Raw genomic sequence first — 18906 nt, forward strand, 5'->3', positions numbered from 1 at the left:
GAATTTTTCGTTCGGCTGGTCTGCGTTTTCAACGAGGCGGGGTTGAAGTTCCAAATTTGAAAAGTTCCGAAAGCGCCTAATTCCGAATTATTTGGTCGCAAAGCTTGAAGTAAAGAAATCAAACTTTTCGGAAACAACAAAGCTTTGAATGATCGGAAACCCGACGGATCAAAGATCCGAAATGCAAGATTCCAAGAATTCAAGCTCCGATAGAGCGAAATTCCGACAAATAAAGCTTCGATTGAGTAAAATTCCGAAAATTAAAATATACTCATACAGCGTAGTTTACTCGACTAGTGGGTGCAAGGAATTGGAAAAACCGAAAATCAGAACGACCAGGATTTCGAACGTAAAAATGTCGAGGATCCGGAAGAAAGGAAGATGAAAGCGGTGAAATTTTACCAAGTCAAAAATTCATGGAACTGAAAATCTTGAATCATTCGGAACTTTGATGGTTCAATTTTTTGAACTTTACTCCATCTCGCACTCTCGGAGCTTTGAGCGTCGGGCTCCGGACCATTCGAGACTTTGATGCTTCGTCAAAGTTTGATTTCTATACTGTAAGTTTCGCGATCAAAAAATTCGAAATTTGACGCTTTCGTAACTTTTCAAATTCAAAACTTTACCTCCGCCCCCTGTCGACGATAGTCAAGCCGACCTCTCAGGCCCTCCGGTTTTCGGGGCAGACGTCGCGGCGTTGATTGACTTCGATTGGATATCGAGCCCTGCCGGATTATAAGTTACAGGCAGGCGGTGAGACAGCTATGACGTTCGACGCGTCGAAACTCTCCCCCCTTCCGTGTACACGCAGAGTTAAACAGGAAGAACGACGGGTTTCCGTTCCTCTTTCTCCGTCGTCGGGCAAACTTTTCCACAGCGTTGAGAGAAATCGATCCGACCGATCGATCGAGGCACGTATGTCTTTGACATCGCGCTCGCGGCGAACAGAAAAGTGCGTGACGTAGTGTTAGGGTCGTTAGCTCGGTTAGCTGGTTCGAGTTTCACCCATTTCGGGGCTTTTCACCCCGCTCTTGGTGCCCGAAGTCGCGGCGCGTATCGTCCAGGTGCGCCCAATGTTCCTTCTTCTTCGAACTGTTACCGACCCTCTGCCTATTACGATCCGTTCTTCGTCCAGCTTGCGCAGAACGTACTGACATTTCGTTCTCTCCGTTTCATGCGAAAATGCACAATCATTTTTCCTCCCTTTGTCATACTTTGCCTGATAAAGTAAGCATTTCAGTCCGACTAAGTAAGTTTTGTACGAAAGTGGTGGTTATAAATGGCAAGTTTTCTTGCAATATTTTAAATTTCTCTAGATTGAAAATACCCGAGTGAATTCAGCGTTGTGAAATCAAGTCGGGGCGAAGCGCGCATTATAAACTTGGGGTTGCTGCGGAGGTATACGTATAATACATCTTACAGATACGAAACGAGTCAAGGACTGTCTTGGTCAATTAATTCATGAATTACTTTATAAGTGTGTGATAAAGCAATGGATATAGCTGAACACAGTCCGTCGGAGCGCGGAAACAGCTGGAAGTGAAAAGTTTCTGCGGGGCAGGCGATTCAAGCGAGCGAAGTATATTTTTCTAACTAAACTGAAAGTTGGTGGCTGATATGCAGGTTCATGCTTTTCCTTATTTGACTCGAAATTTTTTCTTCTTCTTCTTTTTCTCTCCACATATTCCTTAGTTGTTACAGTGAAGACGAATCTTGAATAAGTAGGTCAAATAAGAACGCAGTGATTTTTTTCAACGTTTTGCCTCTTGGTACGTCCCCCCTCAGGGAATTTCGTTCCATTGAAACCGAAGGTGAGGCATTTTTCTGTCCAATTCGAATATGCAAGCATAATGTTGGAAATCGGTATAAAGTATGAAGTAACTGACCATATTTATAATATAAGAGTCACGTATATGGTCAGTTACTTCATACTTTATACCGATTTCTGACATTAAGCTTGTATTCTCAGATTTGACAAAAAAAATGTTTTACCTTCCGTTCCAACGGAATAAAAGTCCCTGCGGCCGGAACATCGGAAAACATTACTTCGTTCTTATTTGACCTACTTATCCAAGATTTGTCTTGACAATTACACTTTGAGGTCAAGACTTCCTTCGTCCTTAGTTCTTGTAACATGGGTGGTCAGAATCTGACCAAGTTTGAATAGGTAAAAAGAGATATTTTTCGCGTTTTTGTACGTATTTTTCAACACTTTTCGAGGACGCGGAAGTTTACGAAAAGCGGAAGCGGGGATAATCGATTGTAGAAGTAGCGAAGGTGACCCGCTCCCGCATATTGCGTGGATTGCAAGTGTGACGGGAGGCTAAACTGTGTTTCTGCGGTTTCCCCCAGGGATAATTGGCAGCAAGTCTCGTCGTCACGGTTATGACCGACACTTTATTAGGGTGAAACCAGGATCCCCTACCATATTACAAGGGAAATAAAATACGAGGAATCGATTTGAGGTCCCGCGTTACGCGTCACAGTTTCCCGTAAACGTTTCGCAGGATGAAATATCGTCTCTGAACGATGAAATTACACGTATATAGGGATCGAGGTCGAAGCAGGGTGGCGAAGGACTGCCAATTTTATACAATGAGTATAAAATTTAATTATTTCACGAAATTTTCGACCCTATACCCAGTTTGCCAAAGGCTAATAAGAAAATATCTCGACACGGATGTTTTCCATTACCTGTAAGAAATATTTCGAATCTCCAGGGGTGAGAAAATTTGACTAGTTAAAATTGGCGGGAAAAATGGCTTGTATTTTTTATCAAGTCCTCCCACTGCAGCCCCCTCCCCCCCACTCGTCAACTTCATTCTCGCTCACTCACTCGACCCTTTCCATCCCCCTAAAGGCCTATCGCCGTCTTCTCAGAGGGTGTACGTGCCTCGACAATAACCTAGAGTATCTAGCAGGCCTCAAGAACACTTCTTCCTCCCAGGGTTAAGCCCGAGTTCCGTCCACCTAGCATTTTTCACCGCTTTTAGTTCGGCTTGCAGACAGTCGACGAGTCGGGTATTCGTCTTATTACCGATACGGCAGAAAAATCCTCGTCAATGTTTTCAGGAACAATAAAATTTGCCGATGAAAAATTAATCAACCCAAGGTTCAAAAATTAAATCGGCATAGCCGATGCAATTTAATCGTACCAAATACGCGAAACGAGAGGGAAATAATGACGAGGAAAAGTATAATCCAACTCCTCGATTAACCCCCGTAGTAGAATCCGGGGGCTCCGTTTAACCGCTTCTTCCTTTCGCAAATCTGTGTTCAAATGCTGTGTAATTTTCCTTCAAGTATATCTTTCGGTGGTTCGTGACGTGATCAAGGGGGATTCCGGGAAAAGAGGCCTCGCCCCCCGGCCGCTAAGGGGTTCGGGGTCCTCCGGCTCCCTGGGGAAGACTCGCGACGCGGTGCGTGCGGAAGACAGTTTCTCGGACAAATCGGTATACGCGGAGGTTCCGTACGACTAATAACGATTCAATTCCTAAGCCGAATGGCAAGGAACTGTAATAGACCGAATCCGGGACCTTTTCCCGTTACGTGAGATACATGCTTAGCGGATTGCAGCACGCAATGAGAGAGAAAGAAAATGGAATCCTCACCTCAGATTCTTACTCGAAACGTCGTCGTCGTCGCGAGAAAGAGAAAAACGTTTTTAAAGAGAAGACGAAAATTGGATATTTTTCGTCTTTTCGACCCAAGTTCCACGACAAAATCATTTATTAAAATATGCTATCGGTATCACGAGCCAAAAGCTACTGTGAACGTGAATTGAATTGAATAAGGAATGAAATTCGCGACTTTCAGTATTTTCAGTCTAGTTTTCCCCCTCGACATAACGATCGAGGAAATGCTGCGCGCGTTTTTTTTTTTTTGAATATCTTTGAATATTTAAAACGTCACGTGTCCGCGATCATGGTTTTCAAACGATAGAACTGAGGAGGGCTCTATATATACATACATACATGCATAAAACACGCACGCACACACACGCGTATATGTGTGTGTGTATATATATATATATATAGGTATATTAATGAGATTCCGTGAAGAGGAATTGAATTGAAGGAAAAAATCCTCCAGGCTCGTCCCCGCATATTGACGAATAATCGGGTTGTCAAGTGAATTTCAAGAGCTGTAGGTATAATAGAATGAACGAGGGTTGAAAAAAATGTTGGAACTAACTTTGACGACGAGAAGTGGCGGGTACTTGCGCGTATAGGCGGGAGTAAGTCTTGAATTCGGACAAAACCTCGGGATTGACTTGGACACTCCCGGGGTTCTCGAGGACCTTAGGGACAAAGGGTGAAGCGGTGGTTTGAGAACCGCTGTTAAACCAGGCAATCCTGAGCGAAGTGTGACTGACATGTAATAATCCCCGTCCACCGCCCCTGGCCGCTGTGCCATTGCACTCCGTCCCAAATCTGGAATTAAAGCCGCATTGATTCAGTTCCCGACTCAACTCGGCTTACAAATTAGCTCGGGGATCAAATTAATTTTTTACAAAGGCCGCGACCCCCCCCCCCCCCCCCCCCCCCCCGAGAACCCCTTTGCTGATCGAGCCAAGTTGAATTATTCGATAGCCTTGCTTTTTCTTTTCATCCTGTTTCCCAAATTCAAACCGCGGAACGAGTATCTTCTTCGGTCGATTCTGATTTCCTCTTCTTTTTTAAAGTGACTATACAAAACAAACGTAAAGAAGAAAGAAAATAAGATAAAATATTACAGCGCGTCTATCTACAATCCAACTCTCGGCATCTCTTCAAATTCAATTAACCCTTTGACGGCCAAGCCTCTTTTCCGTTGAAAAAAAAATTATTTTTCTCAATAAAAGTGATTGCAAAAATACACTTTTTAAAAATAGAGTTTTTCAATTTGCGTGCCTACATAAAAAGTATCTCAAATGAAAGTATACAGTGAAAACTTTTTACACAATGGGTTAATATTTTTCAAATTATTTCACGACTTTTTAATTGTACCTAATTAAAGAAGATATTTAAATAAAATAGCCGTTTCGTCATTCTAGCAAATATGGAAGTGTTAATACTGCTTTAGGTATAGGACGATTGAATTTTCCCCCTTTATATATGTATATTATTACATATAAATATTCTTTGTACAGCTGAGAGTTTCTTAAAGTTATTTTGTTCCTCATTTCTCTGGGATTCATATTGCACGCGAATACCTTTTATAACATGAAATATAGATCGCGTACGCGTATTATAGGTGTATATACACCTACGTACACGTCGTGAATAAAGGACAGGGTGAGTGAGAGACGAGGAGAAATGATCGCGGACGGCGGCGGCGGCGGAAAGACGCGGTGTTGATCGTTGAGAATTGCGATCGTGCAGTAAAAATATCCAGGCGAACAAACTGTCGAGCGACACGCGAGAACGAGGATTGAGAAACGTACGGGGACGAAAATTGTACGATCGAAGGGATGCCAACGTGTGACGATAAATCGTAACATGGTAGGTATGAGGGGGCGGAGGACAGAGGAGGAGGAGGAGGAGGAGGAGGAGGACGAGGACTCGGCGTTAAGAGATCATCGCGTCTTGATTTTATCACCTCTGTATCGATGAGGAGAGAAATAAATATAAAACGAGGAGCAAAAATCAAACCACGCGCGGTGCCGTGGACGTAAACCGTTTGTCTTGTGACTATAAACTTTCTCGCTGCACTTATACCTACCTACCTACTTTTATTATATACAAATCTCGGTTTAACAGCTAGCTAATACACGAGAGGCAAAGCAGACGGGGAGAAATCTTTTTAAAAACTCGTTCGAGCGCCGCGCATCTATTCTTTATTATTAGTATATCTGTATGTGTAATAACGTACATACATTCGAGGGGTTTCGAAATGTTCCGGAAGACGAGGCTGCATAAAAGTGGAGGATGCGGAGGAAATAAATCATAAGAATCGGAAAAGAAATGTTTCTCACAATTTAAGATTTCACGATGTTGTGGGTGCCCACGACTTCTTCTCCTCCTCGTCCTTCGGGCATCTCTTCGACCCCGATAATGAAGTCCGTGCCCGACTCGTATATCACGGGGTAATATAACGTCAAACATCATCGAAGTGCGTAAACCTGTAAAAAGCGATAAGTGCTGGATAATACAGAGAAAGACGAGAAAGAGAGAGAGAGAGAGAGAGAGAGAGAGAGAGAGAGAGAGAGAGAGAGAGAGAGAGAGAGAGAAAGAGAGAGAGAGAGAGAGAGAGAGAGAGAGAGAGAGAGAGAGAGTGGGAGAAAAAAATAAACAAAATTTAAGTAGAATAAGGTGGAGAATGAGAAAGGGGGAGGGATGGAGGGGGACAAAATCGATGGTAATCATAAACTTAAATTTTATAGCCCTTATCTGCGGATATCAAAGGGTCGGTGAATCACCTCGGCGTTAAAAAGAGGGGGTGGGAAAAAGTGAGGCGATGCCCGGGGAGAAATCGTCGGGGGGAAAAGCGGTTTTACAGCCCCATAAACGGCTTCGGTCCAAGAATCGTCTCTCGTATTTAACGCACACTTGACCGCCCTCCGACAATGCCGCGGTGTGTCCTGCAGAGCGCTGCGACACGACGCAGGGATGAAAATTTGTATTCTATACGAGCTGCGTGTGCAGCAGCAGCAGAAGCAGGTAACGCGACGGAGTTTTGGGGAAAAGATGCGCCCCTCGAACCCCGCGGTGGTAGACTAACACAGCTCGACAAAAAAAAAAAAAGAGGTTTTAAAAATAATAAATAAGATTCGACGTCAACGACCTTAAGAGTTAGCGTAGTTTTTCGAAATTGGCTCGAGTTATTTATTTCATCGACATTCTCGTGTATGACTCGAAAAGGCAATATTCAGATGAAAAATTCGAATTTTGTTTAATATCTAAAGCTTTTCAAAAAAATACTGCAATGAAAATTTGTTTACAACAAGAAGAAGGCCGCAGTTAAATTTCGCAAGGAATTATCGACAAGTATTTGTCCGAGCGGGGGGTAAAAAAACAAAATTAACAGAAATGAAAACGAAGTTACAGTAGAATAACCGAATGCAGGCTGGACCGGAGAAATTCTCGCAGACGCTCCGCGTAGACAGAGAAAAATTCACGAAATGGGGTGCTGGCCTCAGAGTTAGAAGGGAATCGAGGCTGGGCCTGGCGGGGATAATTGATTTCGTCCAATATGGGGTTGGACAAGCGTAGAATAGCAAAACGTGGCTGAGAGTGAGTATTGTTTTTTTTTTCTCCGCTTTTTCATTCCCATCGCACCCTCACCTCTTTGTAATTTAACGTATAAGGGTGGATTTATAAAATGCCGAGCACATCGAGGCGATACTTTATCAGATACCATTGAATTCTACCGCTAAATCTCCCAGTACTTCTGTTCCTTTTTTTGTTTTTATATGTTTCTCCTTCACCTTCCCCGTGTCGGAGGAAGATCGCGTGATGTACCTTATATACTTTCGTAATAATCGATTACTCGCAAACTCGCGGAGTGGTCTAAATATCTGTACATTTTTCGAGTGACGGTCGCAAAAAATCCCCAGACGCATGCAGAGTTATTTTCAGTATCTCTGTAAGAATTTTCAAACTGAATGAATACGTCGGGAACCGAGCGGAGGAACTGGAAAAAGTTGTAAAAAATAACGTCAACGTTTTATCAGATTTCCGGCTGCTTTTACTGAAGTGTCGGAAGAGGTTCGTTTGAAACACAGGCTTTGAAGCCTGGAAAAACAGATGCCAAATGTACACCGAATGCAGTGCGGGGTATGTGACCAATATACTCGCGAATGTATATGGATAGGTAGATATTGGCTCGAACCGGGAGGATTTCAATCGCAGAGTCAGATAGGAATCTCAGAGACAGACCCAAAGTGGTCCAGGTCTCCATTAGCAAAGAGAGTGTCTGTCTCCCCGGCTGTTGCTTTCAATAATTTGCGAGTCTAATGTTCTCTTCGCGCGGTGAAGATCCGATTGGTTGTCTCCCAGGCCTGCAGGGAGGAAGACAAATTCTCAGGGCGTTTGCCTCGGAGGCGCCTCGAATATAGGTGGTGGACGTATAGCTCTATACGTTTGCGGGGTTGAACGCGGTGTCGCGAAGAAGAAGAAGAAGAAAAGGAAGAAGACGAAGTGATGCGCGGAGGCGAAAGGAGAAGGCGGAAGTCGCGGTATACGTATACCGGCGGCGTTTGAATAATGCAGGTTTGCAATCCTGCTTAAAACTGATCGGAAAATCACCTTCCTTCCCCTCCTATCGCCGCCTACAGATCCTAAGTGAAGGAACCAAGATTGATTTTAGATTGGGTGAGAATTGGGATGTATATTCAGTAACCAGTCGAAACTCGGTTGCCGCGGAATCTCTCACCTTTACCCCAAATTATTACCAGCAAAATATTCGCGGTGGGGAACAGCGTCGCAGTTCGTTCGCCGCAGGGCGAAAAGGAAATATGCAGAAGAATACAGGAGCAGCCGAGGAGACAAGAATTGCCATTTTTTTTTTTTTTTTTTTCGTTTTGAAATATCGTGATATGCACGGTGCTGAAGAGATATTATGCGTCGCAATAGGGTGGTCCTTACTTACGGTGTTGACGAATTTTTTTTCGTCCCACTCTCTAAATCAACTTCAAATAATTCAAAAACAATTGCGTGATTTTTCAGATTTTTGCATCAAGCGTCAAATAGTTCGCTTTGCAATCGAAGTTTCTTATGGAAATGACACGGGGAAAACTTTTTTTTAACTATATATTTTATTGTAAGAGTAATAATGTTTCGAAAAATCTGTAATTGCGAGGTTTTAGTGGGCATTAGTGGTACTATCTAAAAAAAATAAAAAAAATACACATCATCATACCAGGCAATCTGGACGAATTGCGCTTCCTCTAAATAAAAAAAGGTCAGATGTCAAGGGTGTGCAACTCGTATAGATTTACTGGCATGATGAGGTGTATATTTTTTTCACATAGTGGCACTAATGCCGACTAAAACCTCGCAGTTGCAGATTTTTCGGAACATTATTACTTTTACTATAAAATATATAACGAGAGTAAAATTTTTTCCCATGTTATTTCCATAAGAATCTTTGATCACAATGCGTACTATCTTCGAGTTGATGTAAAAATCTGAAAAAACTAGCCAATTGTTTTTGATTTATTTGAAGTCGATTTGGGGAGTGGGGTGGAAAAATCCGTCAACACTCGAAATGAGGACCACCCTAGCGTGACGTGTACAGATATTCAATGGACTTAGTCTAATTGTAAGTACCATTCGAAATTGATACCAACTATCGAGATGCTGAAAGAGCTTGTGGGGTTGCGGCAAAGTCCCAAATCACTATACGCTATTGGCGTTCAAGTTAAGCGCAAGTAGCAACGTGTCCTCAAGTGAAATGTGGCGATCATTACGATTCCAGGGATGCAAAGGAACCGATTGAAAAGTAGAGACTCGCTTTTTGTCACCATCGGAGATATTTTAAGGGCGTCTGTCGTAGTCTTAATCTAAATATGGTGCTGACCGGGAATATTGACCCCTAAATGGAGCTTCATTTATTTTTCAGCAACCGAATGAAGACAGGAAAATAGAGAACAGCGAATTAACGCAACGTGTACCGAAGGCACGATTCAATATTTTGGGGAAGATTTTTTGTCCATCGAAAAAACTAATCACGCGAGAAGATAAATAAACAAGAAGTCGGGTTAGTAGGAGGTAGGACTTAACGACTCCCTGGGTGCGGGTTGCGAAAAGGTTTAGGGGATAGAACAAAGCAATGCGCGTAGTCGCTGAGAGAAAGTAGGAATAAAAATAAAGCAGAGAGAAATGGTAGAAAAAGGAAAAAAGAAGAACTATAAATTTTAGTCTCGTTAAAAGTTGGCGGTGTCGACGAAGGTAACGAGGGTTCGTCGTCGTGGCACGTGTAAGCCTACGTGGGGCAATATAGCCTGATGGGTGTATCTATTCCCCCTTCCCACACACATGGAAGGACGATGTGCGACTCGCGTATCGTACACGGTGCCCCCGTAAAGTAAGCGTCGTTCGCGGAACCCCGTAAAGCTCCAGATATTTTACCCGAACTTTTTGAAAAAATCTGGATACGAGCACCGCTTTCTTTTTCCTCAACCATCCTCAAAAGTGCATTCCGATCGCCAAACCGCACCGGCTGAGTCGCTAGACAACCTTGCCGACCTTGTTGACCTTGGTAATGGATTCAAACTCCGGATACAACCTGTAATTTTTTCATGTTTACTCGGGTATAGAGAACGCATGTATACTTTGCAGGGGATACACGCGTGAAGGTAGTAAGAAGGCAGTGGGGTAAATGGGTGGGAAAGTCAGAAAAGACGTGTCATAGGTTGTAGGTACGGGGTTCGGTGACAACGAACCGGCACGTTTGCGAGATTTTTCACTTAGCGAGCAGTTAGCGACGTCAAACCTCCGTCAGCTGGCATATTAGGACTTAAGACCCCCCCCCCCCCCCCCATCCATCTTTCACGCCCCAAGGTTCCAGGACTTCCTCCTCCTCTTTCTCCTCGGTCTCCTTCCCCGTCCCCGTCGTCGGCATTCGCCACCCCTGCAAGCCTCCTTCATCTACGGGCCTGCTGGGTGTTCGGTATGTCTATTAAATATGCAACCGTCCGACGTCAGTCAGTACGAGGGTTTGGTAGTGAATTATTGAGCTTTGGCATGTCTCGTATCTAACCCCGTTCGTCCTCCTCCCCATGGCGAGTTTCAAATCCCCCTGGGGCTGAATCCGCTCATGCAAGGTCATTCGTCGACCTGAGGCTTCTCATCATTTCTTTCGCAATTCATGTTCCAGGGTATCAATTGGGGCGAATGGTCTCCGTGGTCGAAGTGGTCGGTCTGTTCAAGGTGAGATTAAAACGAATCTAACGAAGCTCGTTTCTACCTTTCGTTCGTCTCCCGTCGCCGAATCCATCGCCTAAATCGCAATACTATTACAGATACTGCGGTGGCGGTATAATACGTCAACAGAGGAGATGCCGCAGGCCGCCTTGTAGAGGGCGTTCCGTTCGTTACAAGATGTGCAACGTCGAGGTGAGTACCGTGACACCGTAAAATCACTTAATTCATTGCCAAGTAATCGTGACCGCGAATTTATGCGTAAAAAAACGTTGCGGATATTCATATTTCTCGTCAAGATCGTAGTGGACGGATTGGATATTCTTTCGGAACAGTAAACTAGTTCAAGTACATAAACACGGGTTACGATCTTGCTTATAAGCCATAATTTTACAAGGTATCCCAACGAAATGAAGAAGATGAGCCCCTGTATATTATGTAAGCTGTACATGTATATCACGTTTAAGAATTTTTACACCTCGGGCTCTACCGAAATTCGTCCCGGATGCAGAATGTAGGTCAGGCCACCTGCAGCAAGCGCATTGCACACTCTCCGGAGGTTTGTGCCAGCGGGAATACCTCTGTACGTTGGATAGAATCAGGGATATGACAAATACCGCACGATATATTCCTCTATTATTCTATGTACGTGTACAAGGTACTCCGTTTGGTGGCTATCAAAATTTGCAAAACATATTGTACGCGGGTACACCTTCATCCTTTTTCACAAGCATCTATGTCAAGAGGGGGGGGGGGGGGGGGGGGGGTACAACTTGGATGTGTAAGGTCATACCTATTTTTGGAAGTTTGTTTTTAAAGAAAATGAAAACACTTGAAGCAATTTGAGTTTGAAGGCTCTATTATTTATAGTTTTACGATTATTTTAGAATTTTTATAAGTATATAAGTAGCGAACGACTCCTAATTCGAGGGCTTTTGCGGTGGTGCATCTCTTGGCACATAGGAGAATTTGTTTGGATTAAAAACATCTTTTCGGGTTCAAGCTGGTAGCCCAAATGTTGAAAAAAAAAAATTGAAATACATGCGATTGTGAAAAAAAAAAATTTGTAAAAAAAACTTTTGTGACTGAAATAAAACATCTAGCCACGAGCTCGAATCGATAAACAAGTTTTAAAAATTGTGTCATAATTTCAAGTCGGTCGGATAAAAATTGACCAAGGAATCTGCGCCATCGGATTAAAAACGCGATTGTTCGCTACTTGCATGTGCCGTGCCGTCATTTTGTTATTAATTTCAATGAAAAAATTCTAAACATTCTTGAAACTATAGACAATAAAGCCCCGAAACTCGTATCGTTCCCAGTGTTTTAATTTTCATTAAAAAAAAATCCTGAAAATAGGTACGATTTCAGACCGTCCGAGCTCAAGCGATCCGTACACTTTTTACAATCAACGAATGGATTGGCAGGGCATGACTCGAACCTCACGGGCGAACCGTCGCGTCGTCTGCCGAGTTACAGAGAATCATGAATTCTGACGTCTTACCGTATCGATCGGCCAATCAGCGGGCACGAAATTCTCTGATTGAACTGTACACCGACTATTGACGACGGGAATGGGTATACTGTACGTCAACGGCACGCATTTCGCGTATAACGCGAAGGCAGTCACCGCATTGTTCCTCCGCTCTACAAACCCGCGCGGCGCTCACTCACGTAGATAGTACACGACCACCTATACATATAACGTACCTATGCATTAATATTTGCGTTATTACCAGGCTCGGCTAAACTCCACAGCACCGAGTGGCAACTCGCTAATTGCTAAATTTATATATATATACCTACATACCGACATGCCTATACCAGCTGAGTAATACGCCTGGGCGAATATCAACGCACGCCATACCTCGCGCGGAATCCCTTGGGTAAATTATAAATTGGGAAGTTGATAATAACGAGAGCGATTATACGTATATCTACTCCGACTGCGATTCAACTCGTAAAACAGAGAATTCAAATTTCCAGCATGGACGTGAATATTGTCTTCCCTTTCACGATTGCCTACAGGTATCCGGGATTAGACCACTTGTACGTCGATGAGCAAGCCCTTGTATCGTTGAATCACGTCCATCCTTCTTTCTCTCTCGATTTTCGTCTGATAGGCAATTTTCTCCGGTCTGGGCGAACGTCGTCGTCCCGACCGATCTTTGAACTTTTTATTACGTCACATCCAATATATATCCCCCTCTCCCACCCTCTGCAGGCCAGCGATTGACCGAAACGCCAGAAGATCGGCAACTTCTCAGAATATCGCACGACAATTCCGATTGCCGATCGACCCATAATTCCGCCTGATGGGATGGATCGACAAATGTCAGACGACTCCCTCGACAAACTTCTATATAAACTATCCGTAGAGCCAAGGTTGCGAGAGAGGCGGCAGGCGGCGTCTTTATCGCGATGATAACCGGAAAATTTTGACGTCTTTCAGCTTTCATGTTCCGATCGCGACATACATACAAACAGGTACACGGTAAGTACCAAGAGTTGGATATATTTGCTTAATACGGAGATGAAGCATCGGAGAGGAGCGTGGTAACTGTTGTAGTTCGCCGTCGTATCAGAATAGCGTTATACGGCTTCGAGTAGTACAGAAGCATGGGTGATGGTGGCTTACAAATCCGCGAATTAACTGGAAACTAAGTTTTCCCGCACAAGTAGCCCGGAAATTAATTGTCCAAAGTTAGTCAACTACGAGAAAGCCCTGAATTACGGTCTTGCCCACCTGTCGGTAGCGACAATAATTTACCTTCTCGCCTATAAATTCCGGGCTGAAAATCCACCAGGATTGCCGATTTATGGGCCACGTTTTGCCACCCGCCAAGGTTAAGCGACGTATAGCTTTCCCGGATCAGCTCCCTTCTGCAGCCTTAATTATGAGGCGCCTGCACAGTGGCTCCGAACCCGGGTGGTGGGTTACAGGTTATATCGTGCGCCTACGTACGTCATACCTATACCAACACACTTTTGAGCCGCAGTTTTGAACTCGTAGGTCGTAAGTCGAGAACCAATTACCTACATCGCGGTGCAGAGACTGGAGACTAGAGGTCGCGGATAATTTGCATAAAGCAATTGGACAACTTCTTAGCTCTCGCGGCATATCGCACGTCTATTTTGCAGTTTCTCGTCTCCGCTGCAGCGCGAAGCGAGTATACGTGTGGAACGGATCATCAGAGGGCTGTAAGAAACGTGGAAGACAAAATGCGAGAACTGACTCACGATCAGACTTGTCTTCGATCAATGATAAACGGTTTAACACCACACCTGCAGATCCAATCGTCCCTGCTCTCCGCTAAAAGTTCTTAATTGGCTCATGCACTTTTTGTCCACGTCCCAGGTTCTAGTTGATTATTGCAGAAGACGGGGGACCCGGTGAATTGGTATTGCGATAGAAAAGACGGATCTGCAAACTTGATATACATTATAGGTACAGGAGAGGATCGGACAAAATGGATTCCTTAACGAAAACACACTTTTTAAGGAATTTCAAGATAGCAATTTGTTTTGCTTTGGTCTAACAATAATTTTTAGCACACGGGTCCCATTTCACCCGATCATCGACTTTGACCATCTCGGGACGAATGCAATTTTAATCAGGTTTTTTTCGAGATTCCCCCTCCTATCGATATGCAAGAACAAAACGTTGAAGAGCTGCCTTGACGGTCCATTGACGAGGTGATAATCAAATTTTTGTTTGCCGACGGTTCCGGGTCTGCAAACTTCGGGCTTGCTCGTCAGACGCGGAGGGCAATTAACTGGGAAACGTTTCTCGTTACAAGTTCCGGGATTGCTGGATATCCTCCACGCAGAGGAGGGTCTAGCATAGAAATGCCCTTCGCAAAATTTCGGGAACACTGATCGGATTTGCGATCCTTCGTTGCCTCTGACATCCCGGGGTTAACGCGCGAAAGGGACGCGTTTGCCACCAGCCGAGGGGCGAGAGAAGCGAAAAGGAGGGAAGAAACGAGACGGAGTGAACGGAGGAGGAAGGGGGAGGGCGAGGGGAGGGGAGGGGGGGGGGGAGGGGTCAGAGAAGAGGAGAGTTTCTCGCCAGCGGTGGCAGCGAGTGTGCAAACTTTTCTAATCACCCAGGACGAAACCCGCTTGTTGTTAAACATTTGCCACCGCGTTAATTCGCTAATTAGGTAATAAGTTTGTTCTAATTTGTTTACTCGATTATACAATTCTGAAGCAGCTCCGCCGTTGCGATATACCACAGCCGGAAAGACGACCCCTCGACCCCCGCATATCCTGCACCCGTCAGCTTGTTCGCCAACTACAATTAACAGAATTTTCTCCAACTTGCCTGCATTGTGCATAACTTTGAATACGACGGATATTCGTTCTTTTTACTTTTCTCATCTATCGTTAGTGTGAAATTTGATTTATGTATACAAAGACGTAAGAAAAGAATGATAATTAACAAGCTTTGGTTAGGCGAAAAAAATTTTAAAATACAAAAAGCTGCTCCGCCCAAATCCCAGAAAACATTGACAGCGAACGAGGGATGGGAGGACGAATTTATATTACGGGAATATTTCGGAGAGCAGCATTCAGCAAAGAGCCTGCGTTCCTCGGTGGGAATTTATGCTCGTCCCTCCCCCGGTTCGACTCGAATTTAATTGAGCTGAAACCTCGTCAGTTCTCAGATAGGCGGACAATTAAATTCCTGAGCGATTTTCAAATATCAGGTCCAAACAACGCATCAGGAATGATACGCGAGTTATTACATAACGACGACTCTGCGTATCGAATTGCAATCAAGTCAACCTACCGCAACACCATACCGTTACACATTGAATCAAATATTTTACACGTTATATTTTCAAATATAACTCGACCCGGAAAATATGGGTACCACACTTAATTACTCGGGACAAAATGACACCTCATAAAATGACGTCTGGCGAAATGACTGCGGTTAAACTAAACCGGAAAAATTCCCCCGGGCAAAATCCCCTTTGCATAATTTAATATTTTCACCAAGATTTTCATCGAATCTTCCAAATCGCACATTTAATCGTCAGTGCAATTTAATCAAATTGATTTTTCAAAAGTGCGGGATTTTATCATTAGCATATGCAATTACAGCAATTATCTGAAAATTAATAAATCGTTGAAATTTGTTATTCAAACTTTATGAAGTAATTATTTGTCGAGAACATTTCCTCTGAAGTCATGTATTAAAAATAACTATTTCCCAAAGACCCCTTTTTTTCAGGTGCGAAGTCTAGTCATTTTTTCCGGAGTAATTAAGTGCGGCTACCAAAAATATTCAGTCTCAATTATATGGACTTAATTTATACTCGTTTCCACAACTCGAGTGAAAAAAAGTAATAATTATTATTATATAATAATATTTTGGCCATAAAGTTCCATGCACCCCTTAGTTGTTGAAATTAGTATCCATGCACAGGCATAATTAATGCACGTAAGTACCGTGATAATTGATCGTAATCTCGTCGTAATACGGATAGATAAATGCGTCTATCAGAGAGAAGAGAGGAGTAAACTGTTTGATACAAGCCCGAGTTATCCATCTAATCTGAAACGGAACGGATTAATTTTCCAAGAGAACTCCCCGCGCTAAGGGAGCCGAAGAAAATTAGCCAAATTTCACCCGCAAACAGCTGTTCTATTTGAGGCCAGGATCCCTCGCGGTTTCCGCCACCACCCTCAACGCTCTAGATACACTTTCTACCCTTAGCTGCCCACCGGTTTGCGGCGATCCACCACCTTCGTCCCGACTCCTGTAGCCGTCGGCGGCCCACGGCTAACGCTAAGAGGTGAGAGGTCCACTAGATCAAATTTACTTGACTTTGGTATTCCATCGACGAAACGTGGTATGGCGAAAGGGAGGGATTGATTCGGAAATTCTAAAACTGGACAATGCATAACGTTGCATTTACTTGGTGAAATTACCATCGCAATCAGAGATGGTCGAGGTCACGATGAGCAGCAATGAGGAGAGAGGAGAGAGGAGAAAGCCATGTTCTGCGACATGGCAGCTGGTTTCTCTCGACGTCGAGTTACATCACTTCAAGAACACGAGTATATATATATATATATATATATATATATATATATATATATATATATATATATATATATATATATATATATATGGATATGTATATATATTGTATATACAACGTCGGTAGTCACGAGTTCCGTTGTGATAACACGCCCCCCATTCCGGCGAGAGGAGCAGAGATAAAAATAAAAAAAATTGAATGCCCGTAAAATAACACGCCGCCCTTGCGGCAAGGTGTTCATTCTCTTGCTTCCTCTCCTCTTCTTACCTCTCGCGGAAATGGGAGAACCCCAAGTGCGATTTCCAGCTAGCAGCCCTCAACGATAACCACCAACCACGACCAACCACCGCCGATACAAACGTCACGCGGTTTGTCATACCGGGGTGGGGCGGAGAGGCGGAGAATACTAAATGACGTTTGCTCTCGACGCGTTGTTCTGTACCCTCCATCGTTTTACCCTTGATTCGGTATAATCGTTTATTTCTGTATACGGTCTGCATCCAACGCGCTGGTTCAAGAGCATCTCATTGTTAGCCTGGTAGAGTGTTTGTTTTGTCTCCGGCATCGATGATAAGGTCGAAGATTCTGAAACTGGAGTCAACGACATTCTCGGTACGAATGAAACCCTGGGTGTGCATTATGGTAAAGCAAGAACTTTAGTAGCAGGATTTATGCAGGTTGCGAGTGTACGTATATAATGTATATAATCCAGAATTTCCTGCATACAGTCGAACAAAAAGGGTCAACTGTCAACTGTGTAACGTTCGCACTTCACACATTGCACTTACGATCCAATTTGCAGTACATACTTGCCTTGACCAGGGGCATAAGTTGTGGTCGGTATTGCGACGAGAATTGCAATTCTAATTATGCGGTTGCAGCAGTGTATATTATAAACTTTAGCGTTTCGTCGAATAATTTTTCCCCTCTTTGAAACGAACAAGTCCGACAAGAAACCCAAAAACAAGATAAAAAATATTGAATGGAAAGAACGAGTTACCTGCGCACGCCGGATTATCGTATGGATAAAATACGTCGACTTTGACCGAGCCCACTGTCGATCCCTCCGGCATTTTGAAAGTCTCTTTTGCCTTTTCTTTTCTACTTCGCAGAACTCTCTCCTTCGGTTAGAAAAAGTAAAAGCTTCGGTAAGCAATAAACGTCAGCGAAGATTCTTGCCTGAGTCTTGTTTGCGGGGTACTGGTTATACGTTTTTTCAGGATACACACGTACATACATGCCCGGATCTCGTATGTATATTTGCATGTACAAAAGTATGGGTATACGACGCGGTACAACTAACATCATCCGGGTGAGTCTAAGACGCCATATAAGGTAGAGATACCTGCTGTTGCAATAAATGCCTACCTGTATAGAAAAAAAGTTAGCGGACGTATACCGCCATGCTTGCGAACGTTGGACGTTAAAGTACTTGCAATCAAATCGGTGGTCTACCTGTTTGATAAAATTATCCGTGGTGAAAGTGTAGGACCGAAGAAATGTGGAAAACAATTCGCATTTTTAGTCTGAATGATGATTCGGAACGAATTTTCGAGTAGGGGCGGGTATCGTTTCTACACAGGCGGACAGAAATGATAAGTCATTATTTTCGACAGCCGTGTCAGAAGCAGGACGAGGGCGGAAGCGACTTTCGCGCAGAGCAGTGTTCAGCCTTTGACGAGGTGCCCTATAGTGGGAATCTTTTAAAATGGACACCTCATCACGACCCGAGTCGGCCCTGTTCGTTGATCTGCCGGGGCGAACAGAGGCGGGATGAAGACCCGGGGGACATGATCATCGGCGATAAAATTCTCCAACGAGACGACAACGTCCTCCAGGAATCGGAACCGGACGATTTCGTCGTCGTTCAGCTCGCGGAAAAGGTGGTGGACGGTACCCGATGCCGAGCGGGAACCAGCGACGTCTGCATAAACGGGGAGTGCATGGTGAGTAGCGAATGTCGATATCTATTAATTTGCCCAGCTAATCTTAAAATGGATATTTCA

General features: G+C 43.8%; 1 protein-coding gene and 1 long non-coding RNA gene across 6 annotated transcripts in view; one reads left to right on the top strand and one right to left on the bottom strand.

Annotated features, from left to right (window-relative positions):
- Positions 1-18906, bottom strand: part of LOC124223082 (uncharacterized) — a 111337-nt gene that overhangs the window by 66637 nt on the left and 25794 nt on the right. For both annotated transcript variants that reach the window (XR_011177681.1, XR_006884198.2), the window contains exon 3: positions 5957-6103. This is a non-coding gene — a long non-coding RNA (uncharacterized lncRNA). The remainder of the gene's footprint in view (positions 1-5956; positions 6104-18906) is intronic.
- The window catches only part of nolo (no long nerve cord), a 93768-nt gene that overhangs the window by 57636 nt on the left and 17226 nt on the right, over positions 1-18906 (top strand). For 3 of the 4 annotated variants that reach the window (XM_046634725.2, XM_046634726.2, XM_046634727.2), the window contains exons 3-5: positions 10801-10853; positions 10946-11039; positions 18517-18846. In XM_046634725.2, coding sequence (XP_046490681.1) covers positions 10801-10853; positions 10946-11039; positions 18517-18846 — 477 coding nt within the window. The remainder of the gene's footprint in view (positions 1-10800; positions 10854-10945; positions 11040-18516; positions 18847-18906) is intronic. The other variant, XM_046634728.2, reaches the window with a different exon arrangement.

This window comes from Neodiprion pinetum, chromosome 7 (genome assembly GCF_021155775.2).
Source record: "Neodiprion pinetum isolate iyNeoPine1 chromosome 7, iyNeoPine1.2, whole genome shotgun sequence".
NCBI classification, from domain to species: domain Eukaryota; kingdom Metazoa; phylum Arthropoda; class Insecta; order Hymenoptera; family Diprionidae; genus Neodiprion; species Neodiprion pinetum.